The 20,451-nt window shown below is 38.9% G+C and overlaps 1 protein-coding gene across 3 annotated transcripts in view; it reads right to left on the bottom strand.

Moving 5' to 3' along the window:
- Positions 1-19,971, bottom strand: part of Pcdh17 (protocadherin 17) — a 91,282-nt gene extending 71,311 nt beyond the window's left edge. The window contains exons 1-2 of one of the 3 annotated variants that reach the window (XM_050160531.1): positions 15,351-19,971; positions 15,141-15,224 (exon numbers count right to left, since the gene is read on the bottom strand). In XM_050160531.1, the coding sequence (XP_050016488.1) occupies positions 15,141-15,224; positions 15,351-17,705 (2,439 nt within the window). In that variant the 5' untranslated portion in view covers positions 17,706-19,971. Of the gene's footprint in view, positions 1-15,140 lie in introns of all 3 variants that reach the window. The other 2 variants (XM_050160530.1, XM_050160529.1) reach the window with 2 other exon arrangements.
- Between the last annotated feature and the right edge of the window lie 480 nt (positions 19,972-20,451).

The raw sequence follows: 20,451 nt of genomic DNA, 5'->3' as shown, positions 1-20,451 counted from the left end.
TTTCATCCCATCAAGGACTGGCACAACCGCTTAATAGTGAATATAGTAACCTCACAGCAGGGGAAATGTCAATTCACAATAAGAAGATCAATAAAAAAATACAGATAATCTTAAACCTGCTTAGATTTGAGGTAACTGAAAATAACGATGAAACCTGTCCTATTTTCAGTTGACAATTATGTAATGAAACCTCAGTATATTCCAGAATCAATTTTAGTAAGTTGTTTTAAGTAGAATTTTTACAGTGAGATTTTCTCATTAAATTGGGGGAGTTAGTTTTGTTTAAAGAAACGTGGAGACACTGAAAACTATCAACAATGTAAAATTACTTCAGGAGGAAGTCATGTAGTTGGCATATTAGGGCTTTATGATAGCTAAGTGTGTGTTCCTTAAAGGAAGTTTCTCTGGATAGAAAATCTTTCAAAGACTTAGTCAAGCCTTTGCAGAAAAGGAGAACCTAGTCCCATTTTCATGTGTAGGACATCCATCCCATGAGGAATTTTACAGGACCCAGTTCAAGTGGCAGAGTAGTTAAAATCTGGGCACCTAAGACTGCTAGTAAGTACCCGAGTCTGAACTATGCAGGTCTAGAAACAAAAATTCTAGTGGAGTAGATGTATCATCTTACAAAAGTGGGAGCCTGAAATCTAATAAATAGATATCTCACCCCTACTTCTCGAAGTTCTCAATGGGTTTTTAAAGTAATATTTCATATTTTAGTTTGCCAATTTCTTAGTAGTACTCTATACTTTTCTTTGGAAGGACACACAACACAGGTTACATAATTTTCTCAAAAAGAAATAAGACAGCGGGAAATATTTTCCACAGAGCCTACTTTCTCCTGACTTTTCGTCAAAATAGGGAAATTAGAATTTTCATATACAGGTTGAAAAATAAGGTTTTCTTCTCTCTGCAAGTACATGTGTTGTTTCAAGTATGATCAGTTTATAAATGCTAGGCCTTTAATATAGGAAATAAAAAAAATGAAACACATACCCTAATCTCATTAAGTTTGAGAATCCTGACACCATTTCTTTGAGGAAGCAGAATCACAGAAATACCAAAATGAGGACCATAGTGCATAATAGCTCAAGCTAAAAGCCTAGCAATAAGCTTGTTTTCCATTATTGCAGAGCCAGTAAATATGCACAATGAAAATCATGACACATTATTATATTACTCCGCATTGCCTCTATTCATTTTAAAAACCCAGACGAGTGCATTTAAAATACTTCCACATGTCAAATGACAGTACACTTTGCCATTGATAGGACACGGAAAGGAATATTTTAAAGAGCAGAAGCCTGGTCTTACGTGGCTTGATATAAGATTATGATAAGAGTACAAGGGATCAGAGCAATAACCACTTCACAATAAAAGGTAGTAGCATGCCATCTAAAACATTTACATATTCCACTTGTGATATGTGTTTTCTTGATATTATGCAGTCAATAAAGACCAAATTTAAAAAGCTTTATAGGAAGCTTCCCTGTCAGTTATCCCTTGGATGGAATCTCCTGTTTCAGTATCTCCGTGATCTAATATATCAGATTACGTTAACAGGACAAGTTTGTAAATAACAAATATCTGAATCCTATTATTGGGGATAGGCTGCCAAAACAATCAGCCTCTAACTTAACAAGTTTTGAAGTATTTAGAAAAGCTGTGAAATGGGATTATAAGGTTAAATTGTGTACAGCTGGCTTGCCACTATATAAATATTTCAGAAATTTGATCTCATGGACTGAAAAAAAAAAGATCACCTATCTTATCGTGAGTCTTCTCCAAGTTAGATGGATTTCACTGAGAAAAGAAGTGCATGCATGTTGACAGGAAATCTTCATCAGTTTGTATAATTCACTTCTTATGATAGGCCCGTAATTTTATTATGCTTCTTCCTTCACAAAAGTAATCTAGGAAGTTTCTGTACTATCCTATGTGTGGTACAAAAAAGGCCAAGGGGGAGTAAAATTTTCAAAACTCATGGTAACTATATAAATTACTAAATAGATTTTTTTCAGAGGCGTTAGCATGCAATTTTATTGTAGTTAGATGTTTTAAGTATAAATTAAGGATGTCATGGAGTCAGAGAATAATTAAAGAGAAGCAAGGTCTATCTTAAAATACCAGACACAATTCGAACAGTCCCCTTAGTTAAAGAGACCTTCATGATGAGGAGCATCAACTTTTAAGCAGTCAAGTGATGGAACAACTTTGTGAATTCTTCGTCAAATAAACACCAGGCCATTAAGTTTGATTTTAGTTTAGCAGTTTTGTAAAAAAGGTAATTAGGTTAGAAGCGTGCAGGGAGGAGTGCTCACCAAATTTTCCTAAAGTGTGCAATGTGAAAACACCAGCTCTGAATCTGTAGTTTAAATGGAAGCGAAAGGTCATGGGCTCAAATTTCTAATGACATTTCCTGGGAGCAGATGGGCGCAATGAAAGCTAAAGATTGGATTTTCAATGCCTTCCTGAACCATGCTGATTGCACCCTAATGTCCTAACAAGATGATGGGGGACTGCAATTAACCAAGTGAAATGGCACTCAACGTCTCAAATCAGTATATTTCCAAGGGACACTGAACCAGGAATCCTTTCCTCCTCTTTCCCATTTCAGCATGTCATTATCCATCCTGAAATTCCAAACCCACACTACAATGTTCTTAAAGGACCGACATTTCCTTGAAAATTTCCTTTCTATATTAAAATCATGAATGTTTCATGTAAACACTAAATTTATACATACTGAAACTCAATGGGAAATTTCAAGTTAAAAAGAAGGAAATGTTTGACTAAATTTAAAAAGGATTTTCTTTCTTCGTATCATAAATGAATATGCTGGTATGAACTGATATTCATAGCTGTAAACAGAAGAGTTTACTAAAAAGCAAATTTTAATGTAAACATCCTAACATTTTTTGATGTTGCAGGTTGCATGGGGGTGTCGTCAATGATCTTTTAGTACACATTCCTGCCGGAAGGATTAAAAAGGGGGACTCCTATTGTAAAATTTATTTTTTTGCTTTCATATAAAGGAAAATCAACATTTTATTTTTAAAATGTATACTCTTTTCTAGATCTTAAAAAACGGAGAAATTTTTTATTCTAATTAATATTCCAAATTTTCTGGTCTACTTAGGTGTATTTTCAAAACCAAACACAAGAAACTCTTTAATTCGATCTGTATATATTAATCTCTATATTGAAAAATTAACTACATCAATCTCTGTTACAAACATAATTCAGCTACGCTACCCTAGTGATAAATACCATCATGTTTTGTCATTTTATATATATATATGTATATATATAATATGAATTTCAAATAGAAAACATTCCATAGATTTAAATATGCAAGAAACTTTAAAAGATAAATGAAATACATACTTTCCCCTGGAAAGTCATAGGAAAAAAGACCAACATGGCGAAGACGAGAAGAACTGTCATGTTAGGCAAAAGCAATTCTTCCGTACAACTACGTCATTGTATTATGCACTTCTTTTTTTCTTGAGGCTAGGGATGGAACTCAAGGGCTTGGACATGCTAGAAAAGTGCTGTAGCACAGAGGTAGGTCTACAGACACTGGCTGAGAAAGCGTCTAAGTCTGTAACTCGGCCTAGCCTAAACCTTGGGATGTTCTTGCCTCTAATGTCCAAGTAGTAAGATTGCACTTATGCCCATATAGCTGTCTTAAATGACAGTTCCAAATGTTTAAAAGCATTTCACTGTTGTTAAGGAGATGACAACTTTAAAATTATAAATCTTGTGAAAAAAATTCACAAATGATTGAAAACATTTGTTCTTATAAAGTTGCGGTATTCCCCAAATCATTAGAATTTGCAGATATAGACGATAACTCAGCTATATTCTTTGTAAAAAGATTGTGTGAATATATATGTGAAATGTCTTAAGGAAAAGGCATAGAGAGAGAAATGAATAAAACATGGAGAGGTTATGACAGGTCTGGTTTCTGGTCTAGAGTGTTAGGTAAAACACCTGCTTCAATCCTCTTGGAATAACAAAGAAAACAGGCTTCCTGGCAGCACCCATCTGAATTTTCTGCCTTCAGTAAGATGATTGTCAATGTGCTTTTCTTCCAAAAGGCCAATGTTGAAGAATGAATTCATAGATAGACTTGGATCACAATGTTTAGAGAAGTGTGGACATAAATGTCAACAGTGAGTATTCGCTATCTACAGGTTTGCCTCCTGCAATATTTAAAACTATTAATTTAATCTTCCAAGAAGTCTCTGCCATCTGTATGAAATTTAAAATATATCAAAAACATTAAAAAATTATATGTCCAGTTTCATTATTTTCTTTTACTTTCTGTTCTAGTACTCCTGTTAAGTACACATGACAATATATTTATTTTTTATGCTTAGAGGTTACACCAAGGGCCTTGCATGCTAGGAAACTATTCTACAACTAAGATATACCCTCAGCCCTGAATGAACTTTTAACATGATTTGAAAATTCAATTTTCTTGTAGCTTTTATTTTGTCAAACCCCCTTATCATTTGATATGAACCTTGCAAACAGAACTCAGATGGATAACAATTAAGTTTTAAAATAGCATAAAATAATTAGTTTTAAAGTTTAAAACCATTTTACAATTTATTCCTTGAATTATTGATTATGAATCAAAGAAGTGTATGCTGTGACTGAGAGTTACATAACAAGATGAAAATAGGCAGCATGAAATTCCTATAAATGGTTTTTAATATAAGCATAAAATTTACATCTGCACCGACATAGTGAGCAGAATCTGAAATTTTGTGAACATTTTTCTGAGCTTACTTTACGCATATATGATAATTTCAATGTAATTCTCTATTTAAATTATCAAATTACAGACATCATGTACCAACAAAAGCAATAAACCATAAAATTATACCTCAGCAATTCTGAATAGATGTTTATAGTTTAACCATTACTTCATCTTATTTAAAAATTATTTAGGAGAGTATCTGCTTGTGAGCACCTCAAAATATAAACAAAATGATTAGTTCAGATTATTAATTGATTACAGCTAGATGAGACAACTTTAGTAAATTCATGTAACACTGGCTTAATTGTAATGCTGTGTAAATTATAGCAAAGAATAAGAAATATTTAAATAAGTCACAATCAACACTATTGTCTCTTTGAATTCTGTATACATATGCATGTGTATGTATGTATACTATAAATAGCATTAAGAAATACTAAGAAAGCTTGGTGTGAATAAAAACTGCAACCTTTAAACACCAACTTTCCTCTATGATCTTGCAATATATCTGTGTAAACACATAAAAGTTCTTAATTCTCTTATTTAAAAAGAAACAATATAAAAGAAAACTGTCAAAATATATTGCCCTCAAATTATTTATCAAGAGGTTGTTATTTCCGTTTCTACTTCATATACAATTTATCTTCTTATGTATATATCTACATATGTATTATAGACTAGATATTTATTGTTCAAGCTTTGACATATAAAATTGGTGATCATTGGAAACTTCTTAAGTAAAGGAGTTTTGATTTCATTACAAAAAAACAATTTTTAAAATTTATATTTATATCACACACTGTATGGGCTCTATCAAATATAGTCATAAAATATAGATTTGGTACCTATCATCAAGTATTCTTCTACCTGGACAAGATAAATTAATTGAATATTATTATTCTAATGGTGAAGCAGACATGTAAGACTGTTGGAATTTAAAAGAATTCACTAAGCTGTGTTTAGATCAATTAGGTGTTTATCAAGAACAGGGTTTACCCAGCATCACCACTTCTGCAGGAAAGATATGGATGGAAAGAAAGAAGTTGTTAATACTCGAGTTCTAATATCTTTATTATCAGTCTTTTAAGCTCTCAGGTTTCAGGGAGCCTTTGGGAGCAAGCATAAAGTAAAATAACTACCACCGCTTCTACTCACTTGATACACTTTGATTCTGTTTCTCTGGACAGCAGGATATTCTTACTGTGTTCCTTCAAACCTAACTTAGGCCTGGAAGGACAGGAATGGAAGCATATTATCAACTCCATTCCTGAGTTGTTACATGTCAGCTTTTTGCCTAGGGCAAAATTTAATGGCTGATTTGTGGATCTTTATTTCTGGAGATTTGCTACAGAAACACTGACATGACCTTTATCCAGAGCAAACATTCACTCTAATAAGTAGACACCAAACCTAAAATCGCACAAGGAAGAGAAAAATCCTGGCAGGAATTAATCTACCGTTTTCACACATCTGCCCGAGGGAGGTATTGTAATTGCAAAAATTTACTCTAAGACTGCTGAGACTCATAGTAATTATGTTTCTTTTTTTTTTTTAATAGAAATAGCCACAGGTGGTAACAAATTGGGTTTGAAGATGGGGAACTGGGCACACATTTTAACCCAGATTACTGTGTAATTGTCTTGATTGTTTTAAAAAACAAAAAAGAAAAGTCTCTTGCTCAAAATCAGAAAGGAAAAAAAAATCTTAGCTGCATTCTTCATCTTGTCTTCGTTTCTCACCATTCAGGTATTTGATATCAGCACATCGGATATCAGGTTGACATCTCCGAACAGGCCTCTAATAACAACTCTTAAAAATTGCACTAAGTGTTGGTTTGTTTAAGAGGATCACGTCTTCTTTTCAAACTTATTATCACCTAGGTATAACTAACAGTTTTCATCCAAAGGTCAGGGCCCAAACACTAGTAACTATCATTAAAGGTGCAAGATTAGAGCTGTTTACTTCAGTCAATACTGAACTGTTTTCTGTTTTCATACATATCTGCTCTCAACAATTCTGCACAATATTCTAGGTATAAGTTAATTCCATAGAATAATTTAACTCTTTTCTTAGTTTACAGAGGCATTTCACATATTCAATGCCTGGTAAATGTCAAGTATATCTTGAAATTTGACTTCTTAAATGACAGTATTTTGAAGTAATGAGGTCAGATTCCAAATTTGAGATTTAAAAAAAAGTGAGGGAGATTGTTATTACAACATAAGGCCGTGCAAAGATTCAAGTGATAATAAAATTAAGCAAACAACCAAATGATTTCCATTAAAAAGTGTTGAGATGACTTTTCCTATAATCCTTTATTTAGCACAATGAAAATGATAATAAAGGTGGAAAACTTTTTCTGGTGACTTATTATGCATCTATGTTTGTTCTTGTTGCAACAAGTTTATCTTGGACAAACTTTCTTAGCATATATGAAAGACTGCAAAATAACCTAGAAAACAAGGCCAAGAAAGAGATCACCAAAATTTAAATGATATATTATCGGTTTTTCACAATGTAACTCTAGTATTCAAAGCAATCCATTTTAAAAGTTGTCAGAATATTTGTGTGACTAACAATTTTGAAAATATGTATCATTAAGGAATTGTCAGGCTTGGGTTAGAAAACAACTCCTTTAAATACAAGCCAATTCTCTTATCTTCCAAAACAAAGAAGTGAGATAGTTTTCTTAGTACGTTGTTGGTAAGTTTATAGGCAACTGACTCAAATTTCTTAATTCCTTATTATTACAGCATCTACTAAAATAAAGCACTGATAAGAAGCACACAGTGCCACTTTATACATGAGTGGAAATTGTTTTCTGTATGAAAAGCAGCTTTATTCTATACTCAATTTTTGTGCTACTGCTGCAAAAAAAAAATAACATTGAATATTCAGCCATACAATAATCTTACAGGAGTGTGATAAAATAATGTGTTTGAAAAATAAACAGCTCTAGCAAAGGCATTTATATTGAGAACTATGGTTTGAAAAACTGTTATATATTAAGGGAGAAAAAATGGATAAGAATATTTACCATGGAAGAACAAATTTATGAATTTGCTAAAAACATTGTCTAGTTTATGATTATAAGAATAACAAAGCTTTGTGATCCCTGGGTCCCTTTAAGCAATAAAATAACTGTAAATTTATACAGAAATTAATTTTGGATGCAATCAAAATTTAATCTTGGGTTGAGTTTCACTGGAGTATATTAAAATTGTATGTGCCCATATAATCATAAGAGTTCAGGTAGAAATGATATAGTGCATATATCTATATCTTACATATTAACTATGCTTTAAATTATTATATGGAAAAAAGATGAAAGATACAGTATATAGCACCATAGTTATGCAGAGGACATGGGTTATTTAGTCAGTTCTCAAGTTTTATTTCAAGTTTTATATACGAATGCTGTTGAGATAGCAATGGAACCTTTTAGAAAATAACATTATCACCAACACATTTGTTAGCATTATTTATAACCATAAAAAGAAATGCTCACAAATAATAGCAAATATCTACAAACAATCTTGATTGTATACCATTGAAGCTTGAAATCAAATTTAAAAGCTTTGGCTTTTAGCTGATAAAAGAAGTAAACAAGAAATTGTCCTTTAAATAGTCGCTTTAATGTGCTCCAGTAATTAAAAATCAATAAAGATATTACAAGTTTAAAAGTATTAAATATTGCTTTGGCAGAGTATTTTTTGAATCAAGCAGGATCTTTAAAATTATATTATCTTTACCATACCAATTTTATTTAGCATTAATATGGTTGATGAGACTATTTCATAGAATTTAAATATAAAGAAAATAAGATAACATTGGTCATGAGCTATTTCAAGATGCCTGAATAAAATGCATTCCTAAAATCAGTAAAGTATTTTAATATATTCCATTCTTCTAATCAGACCAAAGTCTATTTATGTAGATTAGTTACATATAAAGTTTCATTTTTCCAACCTGTATTTATTCTTTGATCACAAAGCTTGTTAACTTAAATAGTCTTTTATTGTCATGATTCATTTTCTCATAATTATGCTGTTTAACTGCCTTATTTTTTGAATAAATATATGCAAACGTGCCAATCATATTCAGCATAGTTATGGTAGATGCTCAATGAACCATAAGAACCATTTCACTCCAATAAAACTGTCTGGAATAGATCCAGAGCAAGGCCTACACATACCAGTAATCAGAATGTCAGTAAGTCCAGAACAGATAAACAATACTGTGTCACACATATCAACAAATTCCCTCTAACACTGCCTGAAAACAGCCTCATAGTCTATGCATGGCATGTAAGTGAAACATGCCTCCTGTAAAGTCATAACTTGCATATATATCTTGCTGGGAGTTTTCTCTTAATGCTGCACAAAAAAAAAAAAAATGCTCAGCTGATTCCTCTGCAGTAGCAACGAAGCAAGAGCATATTTCTGCTTAGTCACAGCGAGAATGTTGATGCCATTAAGGACTTCTTTATTATAGATGATTTATTTCCAGAGACCAAAGGATAGCAATACATCACTGTCAAAGCTAGCGGTGAAAGCTATGACTTGCAGGAAAATACTGTATGCTGCCATTGAGGGGAATTCATGTCAAAGTCTCCTTTACTAAAGTAGGTTGACAATAGATTAGTGTAGGTCTGATGAACTTCGAAAGTGTCTTGTAAGTGGGTGGCAGAAGTCACGCTATCATCAAAATGATAAGTAAAAAAATGAACTGTATGCTTTTCTCCAACAATTATACATCATTGGTTGAAGGAATTTAATCCAAAGAAATCACTTCACTAATGCTTTACTAAGATCTGACTTTCAGGGAATGCCCTGTGGGATTTATTAAACAGACGTATTACCTAGGGGAATACATTCTAGAGCAATGACTAATATCATAATTAGAAGGTGCATTTGTAAGAATGTACCCACTATTGAGTGTATTGCAAGACTTCCCTGCTTCAGGGAGTTAAGTTTCATTTCCTCACTGGCCCGAGCCCAGCTGTAGGGACTTCTTTCTCTTGGTCTTTCATCATCAACCTTACACCATATGTTTTTAACGTTTCCAGCCACCCCACCAGTCCCCAAAGTACCCAACAACCTTTGCCTGGCTTTTGTTTTTACTTTCCCTAATCCACCCGAGCTTTAAATTATCATGCCATATTTTCACAGGGAAATATAGGTCCTAGATGTTCTTTATAGAGTGAATTGCTTTGAATTAAAATCTATAAAATGAAAATATTCAGATGCATAGATAATAATAAATGCACAAGTGTATATATATATATATATATATATATATATATATATATTTTCCCCAAAAGTTTATTTCTTCAGATTTTAATAAGCAGAGGCAGGGCCAGCCTTACTAAAGGCAAGTAGACTTTTATTAATTTTAATATCTTCAGATATTTTAAACACATAAACACCGCCTATGCATCTCTGTCGCACTACATTCCATAAATAGTACTCATGATGAGAGATTTCAGATCGCAGACCTTGCAATAGTGCTGTCTCATGATGTAGTAAGACACTGCACTTAAACACAACACTTAACCTTCACCCCCCAAAAGTTTAATGTTTTCCCTCTTAAAATAAGCATAATTATTTCACCGAGGTGATAGTTTGGGGTTATTTTAGGAGTAATTATTTTAAATGCACACATAAAGCTATTTCTAGGCACTGCAAGTTTGTGAAGACTACACATTACCTATTATAACCCTGACTTAATAGACAGAACTTTCTGCGAGTGAACAATATAATTAATGGTTATTCCTGTTTTAAGGAATGCAAACTGTTTTTTAAAAAATTTGAAAAGCTGAGGTAAGATTTCAGGCCATATTTTTATCTTATAACATACAATTTTACATAAGAAAAGGTGTTAAGGGTAGAACTTCAAAATCTTTGATGTAAGTGTGCACGTAACACTATGTATCGAAATAACATGACTCACCCACACAAGTGAAGTAAAATAAAGAATCGAATTGGTTCTGCAATCAATCAAAACATAATGAATTTTTATTTTAGTGTGAGGATGGTCCACCTGACTGTCATTTTGGAAAATTTGTTGGAATCTTAGGTAATAACCTTCTTACTTCATGAAGAGTTTTATGGCACCTGATATTAAATATAAATTTCTGTGTCTTCTAGTTTTGAAGTGTTTTCCTTTTTGGGAAATAGAGAAATGCATACACATTTACATTGGAGGCCAAGTATACACAGAAGCACACATACTTAAAAATAATATTGGATTCTTAATAGGAACCACTAATAGTAAGTTTAGGACTTTACAAAAAACTTAAACTCTCCTACAAAGAGATTTCAAACACCTAATGCTTGGCTAGATTTTAGATTGTTTAATACTCCATGTATTTTCAACGTATAAGGAAGCAAAGATGTCTGATAGTGTATGCTCGCTCATTAAACTAAAGTAGAAATTAATCTTCCAATGTTTTGAGCAATCTTTGAGGGGGAAAAAAAGAAAAGTGCAAAATATCCCAGGAGACAAGCAGTATGACAGTGCCAACCCTTTCCCTGCTCAATCCAACATAATCCTCATAAGTAAGGATTATATACGTTATGAAGAGTGATGATTGCGGGAGATTAATCAAGTGTTACCTTCTTAGCATGAAAATTGAAGCAAAATATCTTCAAAATTTGAAGTGACAGAAAAAAATATTTATACTGTGGATCTTTTGCTGAAATCATTAATTTAAGGGAATACACGCCATGAAAGAGTTTGTGTGGGCCGGGGGACTCATATGAACAGGAAGCTACATTCGATAATCTCCTGTTAGAGAAGTGGGAAGAAGGACAGACAGTGGATGGCATCATTATTAAAGACTCTTCAACCTTCATCTTTTCTGAGATACAGTTAACTCTTTACGGTATCTTGTTCTTTTGCAACTCAATCTCAAGTTTACATATTCGGGCTGCTCTAGGCACTTACCATATCCTTATTTACTTCATTTACATTCAATATTGTGTTTAATTCATATTTGCTATAATTCTGTGATAAGCCTTAAAGTTTCAAATAAACTTTATTGCTTTTCCATGAGAGCTCTAAAGTGAATGGACATGATTATTTTTTTTAGGTTGATTTGTAAAATTATGTGGTTTTGAAATTTTATTTTAGGAAAATAATTTTCTGGGCTAGTATACTTTCTTTTATGAGAATATATTAAAACTGACTTTAGTAGGTACTGTAGGAGAACACAGATATCTAAAATAAAAAGAAACAAGGCAAAATCCAGGGGACCCTATCATCAAATTGTTGTCCCTGCCTTTTCCTTTCTTCTCAGTGAGGACTTTACTGAAAACACCTGTTGAGAAATCGCCAGAGACTTAACTTACTATTTTTTTTCCTCAAGGCAAGGGCTCATATATCTCAAGCTAGCTTCAAACTCTGGGTATAACCAAGAATGACTTCGAACTTCTGATTGACTGATTTCCTGCCTTCATCTGCCTTACCCCTGGTATTAGAAGGGTGGGCTTGTTCTTAGTAGCCACGATAGCAGTCATTCAGGACTGGTAAATATTTCTATGTTAATGCTATATTTTACTTCTACCCATGAAATAATACACATGGAAAAACTGCAATGGAAGACAATGTTATGTTTATACAATAGCTTACCTTACCTACTAAAAATCTGTGTTTCTATTCTTCAAAACAACGTCTATACCTTAAAATAAACACAATTTTCACTGTAACTTTAATACTATGACTCCTGTGCTGTTAAGGTTTTTTTTTCTGAAACGTGTCTATAGTCTAAACACTTCATAGCCTGATTTTATTTGTACAAATCCACAAAGTTTAATAAAAATAAAATATCTTTTCACAAATCTTTGTTAATAAGTATACATGCACCTACGATGAAACAAAAACCGCAAGCATAAACCTTAGGTCTGGTGAACAAAATATTTTCAGACTTAAGCCAATTTTTGCTTTAACTGTAATGGAAGTCTTCCAGCTCCAAAGTTCCTATATTTCATATTATCTTGTACAAAGCACAGCTATGAAACTTTCATAAATAACCTGTTCATAAATGAACACTATGCACCTTCAAAACGCCATGCAAGGTACAGGAAAATGAAGATAAAACAGAGCTACTGGCTGCTGGTCCAACTTGATTTTGTGGAATAAGAATATACCTCTAGAAAGAGACATGAAGTTAGCAGCATGTTTATTTTTCAGGCTAAATTATGCGCACACTGACAACTGGGATTCCTGTAGATTTTCATAATTCCTCTGAGCAAAAGGTGTTTGCAGTACAATTGTTAAGGGAAAGGGGGGGCATAGCAACTGGCTAATTTATTATGGTTTTCAAAATATCAATATTGTTCATTTCCAAGGAGATTCATTAATCAGGATTTTATACTTCATCCTTGAATGAAATGGGAAATAACTGTTAGTTTTTTACACTGAGATATTTTTAAGAGAAATTAAGACTCTTTGGGGGGGAAATGTAAGCTCTAAAGTTCATTTTGTACTGTAGTGGAATAGATTAAAATTTAAAAGTAAAAGAATACTGAGCCAGTTTTCTATTTTCTGATTAAATTATGTAAGGGGTTGGATGGTTTTTGCGATTTTCTTGGCATGAGTTTTGCTCTTAGGGAGAAGTTACGACTATCACCCATAACCAAAGACCAGTTTCAAGGGCAATGTTGTTAACACAGTATAAGCACCACACCCCTCCAAAGCTTTGGATATTTTTATTCAAGAGTCTTCTCCACTTGTCTGGCTGAGAAGCCAGACTTGCTGAGAGTTTTAAAGTACCAACTTGACTTGATGATATTTTTTAATGCTGGAAACTAGATGAGAATGCAAGTCACAGCACTTAAAGTAGATGATTAAATCCTAGCCCTTTGTGACAACCTTGCCGTGCATAAATAGAGAAAAGCTATACAATATATTTACAGTTCCAAAATGTCTATAGCACATCTATAAATAAGCATTTTATCATAGTTCCCTCTGTAGAGATGTTAGTGATCATAAATATCAATTTTACACAATTAGTGAAAGACATTCTTAGCAGCCAAGGTTTTAGAGTTGAGATTTTCTTTCATGTTTTATATAAACTTTAAATCCACGGTTACAAGATTATCCATATACAGTGAATACTATACAAGGTGGAACTTGATACTTCATTAGTCAACAGCACCATCCCTGATGAGTCTGGTTCACTTTGCTGTCATGGGCAATACCTTCTGTTAAGTATGAGGACATGGAAGATTTACATTAGCAGGGCTATAAAGCGTCAACATTCTATTTGGACAATAATAACTTTTCCACAGAACAATATGGACAGGTGACTGTCCATTTGCTTCAAAGTAACTTCCACCTCAAGTGTCACTTTTGATTAAGCTGAATTGAAAATTCAAGCATTGCTCATTTGGGGTAATTTGCAACAACACATGCTTATAAATATTATAATAACCAAGAATTAATTTCTACGTGATACCACTCATTAGTGAATAAAGGAGACCAGACAGTGACTAGACCATCACACCAGTCATCTTTTTTTTTTAAAGGAATCAATGCCTATGCTTTTGGCAATGATTTTATTTTCATTTTATGTTAATATTATATGTTTCAAAAATAGAAACAAGTAATGTAGGATTCAGTGCAACTACATCCCTTGTCATCAGTAGCCTAAACATGACCGTATGAGTCTTTGGAGTAGACTGCTCATTCCCTATTTACTACAGGAAATTTACAAGGATACTGTGGGACTAGAGAGATTCTTTCAAAGATGTTTCCTGATCACTGTGCCTAACATGTACAAAGCACGTTAGAATGTCAGCCACACTTCCAAAGCATCAACTGAAAGTTTAGTTAAGGAATAAGTGGGGATGAAGTCCCTAAAACACTTTCTAAGTATAAGACTAATTTCTCGGGGGTGAAACTTTGTTCAAGTTGATCCAGAGTACTGTCTTGGGGACTATTCTGTACTCCAGAAGTTAACTCCAGTTTGGGATAGTAATTTCATAAGGTTTTAATAGAAGAAAACCCATTCAAGAGAATTACTTTTTTATTCTACCATAGGAATCTTATTATGGAAAGAAATGTCCTGTAGATAGAATGAAGTATAAATATTAACAGTTGTAATCATTTTAAAATCTGTAAAAAATAAACTTTAAAAATGCCTTAGAGGTAAGGCATGTATTTTAAAGTATTTGCAGGAGAGGGATTCTGAATAGGAAATAGTGTGCTCACAGGGACAAGGGTGTGAACCATGTTGAGTTAACTACTAGCCACCCCAGACACATTGCTGCTGGCCATGTATGTGGCTTTCTACTATCCAAAGGTCTTGGGAGGGCACTCCCAACAGCTTTCAAGTGAAGTCCCCTTTACCCTAAAAGTTTCCTACCTGAATTATGGACATCCGAGTGGCAGGGGTCTCGCTCGAATTAGTCCCTTGTCCGGTGAAGCTGGTGTGGCAGCCTGCGTGCCCCTGTGGGACAGTCAGGTTGTTGGAGGCTGGCTTAAGATACATCACCTCTGACCGGGGCGAGCTGAGGGGCAGGCGGGTTTGGTAGTCGAAGTACATGGGGGAGGTGGCCAGGGAGGGACTGCTCACCACGTTCATGACGTTCATGGCGTTCCTCTCCTCCACCTCGCTCTGCACCAGCATGATATCGTTTTTGTTGATTTTCTTCTTCTTGCCCTTCCCCCCGCCTAGCTGTGGGTGGCTGTACTCGGCGATGCGGCAGTTGTAAGTGCGAATCTCCTTGTTTTCCCGTTTGCACTTGACAGCTATGGTGATCATGGCCGCTAGGAGGATGATCGAAATCGTGCTTAGAGTCACTATGAGAGGCAGCGACATGTCCCAGTGGTGCTGCTCCCCATTCACTCGCGGTACCCCTTCAGGCAGAGAGCCGCTCACTGATCGAATGATGAGTTTGGCCACCGCGGACAGGGTGGGCTTGCCATGATCGGTCACCTTTACTACAAGCTCCACCACGGGAGTCACATCCTCCCAGAAGGGGTGCAGCGTGCGGATCTCGCCGCTGGATGGATCAATCTCAAACAGGTGGTCGTCATTGCCATCCACAATCTCATACGTGAGGCGCCCGCTCTCTCCAAAGTCACTGTCCAGGGCGCGCACGGTGCTCACTAGGTAGCCCAGGCCGGCATTTCGCGGGACCTGCAGCTCAGCTGTGTCGTTCTGTAGAGTGGGCAGCACAATCACTGGAGCGTTGTCATTCACATCCAACACTGTCACCCTCACCGTGGCGTTGCTCTCCAAGTGTGCTGGCGCCCCGGAGTCTTTAGCCAGTACCTTGAATTCAAAAGCCTTCGTTTGTTCATAGTTAAAGGAGCGCAGGGCATATATGGCCCCATTAGTGGGGTTCACGGACACATAGGTGTAGATTGACACGTCGCCAATGTGCGAGGGCAGAATGGAGTAGGACACTGTCCCATTTTGGCCCAGGTCGGGATCTTGGGCGAGCACTGACCCGAGGTATTCTCCTGGAATGTTGTTCTCATGTACTTGGAGGACGTACAACCCTTTGGTGAAACGAGGCGGGTTGTCGTTCTCATCTAGAATCTTGACAGCGAAAGACTTGGTGGAGTTGAGTGGAGGGGATCCCCCGTCCCGGGCCACGATAGTCACGTTATACTCGTCCTGTGTCTCGCGGTCCAGCTGACGGTCAGTAACCACAGTGTAGAAGTTGTCATAGTTCTCTTCAAGCTTGAAGGGGACCGAACCGGGCCCCCCCAAGCTGCCTCCAACGCCAGTCCCTCCTCCACCTAGTACCCTACACTGCAGCTGCCCATTCTTGCCTGAGTCTCGGTCAGTGACCCGAACCAGGGCGATGACTGTGCCTGGCGGGGCGGCCTCGCTCAGCGCCCCCTGCCGCACGGAGACGAAACCAATGGACGGCGCGTTGTCGTTGCGGTCGATAAGCTTGACTGTGACCTTGCAGTGGGCTGGAATCGGGTTAGGACCTAGGTCTCTGGCCTGCACGTCGATCTCCAACATGCCATTCTCCTCATAGTCCAAGTTGCCCTTAACGCGGATAAGGCCGGTTTTGGGATCAATGGAGAAGAGCTCCCGCACGCGGTCGGGCACATAGCTGCTGAAGGAGTACAGCACTTCTCCGTTGGGACCTTCATCAGCGTCGGTGGCATTCAGATCAATGACCACGGTGCCCAGGGGTGCGTTCTCGGGCAGTTCCACCAAGTATGACGGAGCCTCGAAGACTGGACTGTTGTCATTAGAATCGATCACCTTCACATTGATCTGCACCGTGGCGGAGCGCGGAGGCTCTCCGCCATCCAGGGCAGTCAGCACCAGAGTGTGGTGGTTCTGCAGCTCGCGGTCCAAAGCTTTTTGGATGACCAGCTCAGGGAACTTGGTGCCGTCGCCGCGGGACTTGACGTCCAGTGCAAAGAGGCCATGATCATCGCGGGTGAGCAGATAGGTGCGGAGACCGTTCTCGCCAGCGTCTGGGTCGTGTGCGCTAGTAAGGGGAAAGCGGGTGCCTGGTGCCGCGTTCTCTGAGATGTCCATTTCGATCTGGTCCGAGGGGAAAGAGGGAGCATTGTCGTTGATGTCCTGTATCTCTACTTTGATCATGCAGATCTCCTTGTCATTAGCGAACACCTCTAGGGACAGCTGGCACTTGGCATTGTGGCGGCACAAGGACTCACGGTCGATGCGCTGCTTGGTGTAGAGGAGCCCGCTGTCGGCGTCCACGTCCAGCAGGTGCGGTGCGGAGTTCTCCAGCACCCGGTAGCTGCCCGACTTGCCTCGCCCGCCGCCGCTACCGCGCTCAGCCGGCGGAAGCCCGGGTTGCAGTCGGGCATCCTTGCCTATGTTGCCTATCACCGTGCCGGCCCCTTGCTCTTCTGGCACTGAGTAGTTGAGGTTTTTGAGTGTCAGGGCAGGGGCCCACAGGAGAAAGCAGCAACAGATGGAAAGGTACATCCCAGATCGGTGGGGTGGGAGCAGGAGCAGCCGGAGTGGAGGTGCGAGCTGGTGGGTGCGCGCCAGTCTGGAACCGGGGCGGAGCGTCGGAGCTCAGAGCGAGCCACAAGTCTGGAAGTCCTTCCTTCCCTCCGCACCCGGGCTGCGGCACCAGTCAGTCTCTCCTTATTCCGCTCAAGTTGCCCGAACCTGTTGATCTACAGCATTCGCACTGGGTGAGAAGCAGCCGCGCAGCGAGGCTGCAGCAGCTCGGAGCTAGGCGGCGGCTTCCTAAGGCTGAGGGCGAGCCCAAGGCTTTGTCTCTTTCGCCTGGACTTCAGAAGGCTCAAACTTGCGTGATGGTGCTGGCGATAAGAAGGAAATAGAGTCTGGGAGAGATGATAATGAGCTGAAGAATTGGTGGGTTTTCTTCGCTCCCGCTAGGCGCTGCAAAATCCACTCCCTCCGGCAGCCTACAGAATATACTCTTCGAATCGGGTTGGGGGAGGGCTTAGGGAGGTGTGTCTCCAGGCAAATCGGAAAGTGGAATCCTTAGTTACTAGTAATCGGTGAGGAAATTGATGGGAATGAGTAGGGACGAAGAGAGAGTCACAGATAAATATGTATATTTGAGGCTTCCCCTGGAACGCAGAGAAATGTCTGCTGGTTGTGCAGGTGGTCGGCTTTCAGGCAATGTATTGCTGCATTTAAAGATCTAATCTTGCATTGCTGGCTTAGGCAGCGGCGGCGGCAGCGGACTGCATCTCCGAGCCAAGTCTTTTTTTTTCTTTTCTTTTTTTTTTTCTTTCTCTCTCTCTCCTTTCCGAGCAGTCAAAGGGAGGAGAGGAAATGCAGCGCAAAAAAACCCCCTAGTGTCCCGATTTGTAGTTTCCTCCCCCTACCAAGCTCCTCCCTCTCTTCCTCGGAGAAGGCTCTCCCACAAAATCAAAAAAAGCCACAGCCTGATCAGCATTTGCGGCGAGAGCCTATTGGGAGGAGAAAATATAGAGCTGTATCTCCGCCTTGGTTCGTCGAACACTCTGGTGTATCTACGCCAAGCCCGGAGCTGCCACTACCATCCCATCCTCTTCCTGCAAGCAAGGACTTCACTCCACGCAGTTTAATTCCAGTTTGCTTCTCTTGCCAGGCGAAAGGAAATCAACAGGCAACTCATGGTTAGACGTGCAGATCTGAAGGGGGGAGGGGGGGCAGAATAGAGAGGAGGGGGAAGCAACCCTCCCAGTCCTAGCACACACACTCGCCCTGTCTCTCGCTAGAAGGGAAACAGTCTCTGCATTCACAGGGCTGGGCTGTCAAGTGGCTCTTTTCTTTCTATTCAGCATCTCCTTCCATTGGCCCAGCCTCCCAGTCCTTTTCAGCTAGCAAGGAAAACCTTGGCGAGGAGCAAGAGAAGTGCGGATTTTTCAACCCCCTTATTATTATTACTACTATTATGATTTCAAACGGGAGGCGTAGGGTGGAGGTAACACATCAAGGTTTGGCGTGATGCATTCTGCAGCCTGGATCTCACGGTCTCTGGTCGGCTTGGGGAGGGCAGAGGGTGAGGAGCTGCGGCCACCGGGGTTCTGCCAGGGCGCCCACCCGGGGGAAAGTACCTCCAACCACCAAAGGGAGGTTAGGCACGGCTCGATCTACACATTATTGCTGCTTCTCCGGGCGCCTCGGTATAGGGGCAGGACACATCCAGAAATGCAGGTGTTCTGATCTGCCGGATGAGTCAGAAGCAGCGGAACGAATCGTATTCACTCTGCCCTCACGGGCCTCCCTTCACAGACATTAGTTGCGGCTTCTTCCTAACGCTTTCTCTGACTCACTCAATAGAAAAAAGAAAAAAAAAAAGCTGGATTCATAGGGGGTGGGGGCAGAGAAAAGGAGAAAAAGAGAGCGGGGGGAGGAAGGCAAAGCTGAACCCAGCAGCACTTTACTCTACCTCTTTCGGCCGGAGTCCGAGGCTCTGCAAAACAAGGCGTCTGCTTTGCTTACGAATATTTATTTGTTTGTTTGTTTTTTTTTTTTTTAAAAAAACCTTGGTTAGGCGTGAGATGCCCCCAAATCTCTCAGTCTTAGGGGGGAAAAGCACGTTTCCAGTAATGATTCACGGCTTAGCCCAAGATCACAGTTCAAGATTTTCCTCCCAGAGGTCTCTATTCACAAAGTCCAGCAATCGGTGTGCATAGCTAATTGTGCAGTCTGTTGTGGAGGTTTTTTTTTTTCTTTTTCTTTCTAAATCCTCCTTATTATTTTTGTTTTTTTCAGTCACGGGTGGTCTCTTTCAGTCTGGCGCCTCTCAGAATCACCCCAAAGCCTGAGAAAGACGTGCCGATTTCAAACCGAATAAATCCATCTCCACCAGCCAAGGCGCGGAGGAAATGGAAGGTGAAAATTCAATTCAACAGTTGGAGTAGCGTCTCCGGGCTGCCCTCCGCCGCTGCGGCAGCCGCCGGGCTCGCAGTCCGGATTCTCTCCCCAGCGTCTCTTGCTGACTGACTCTATTCACCTCACGCCGCCGCTTAAACATTGATACTGATTCTCTGCCAGCCAATCCGCGCGGGGAGCCAGGCCCTGCCTCCTCGGCCCACGCCCAATGGGAGGTGGAGAAACGGCGGGCGGGGGCGGGGCCAGCAGTCCCAGCGCTTTAGAGTCATTGACTAGCTGCGTCGGACGCGAGAGCTCTGCGGCCAGCAGAGCCCGCGCCTTGTAAGTCTCTGAGCCACCGCTCGCCCCGGGGCCTTAGCTACAGGGCGCG

Source organism: Alexandromys fortis, unplaced genomic scaffold, assembly GCF_014885135.2.
Source record: "Alexandromys fortis isolate MF-2015 unplaced genomic scaffold, M_Fortis_MF-2015_v1.1 scaffold_116, whole genome shotgun sequence".
In the NCBI taxonomy this organism is placed as follows: Eukaryota; Metazoa; Chordata; class Mammalia; order Rodentia; family Cricetidae; genus Alexandromys; species Alexandromys fortis.
Note: the sequence above shows the minus strand (reverse complement) of the source record. Positions and strands in the feature narration are given on the sequence as shown.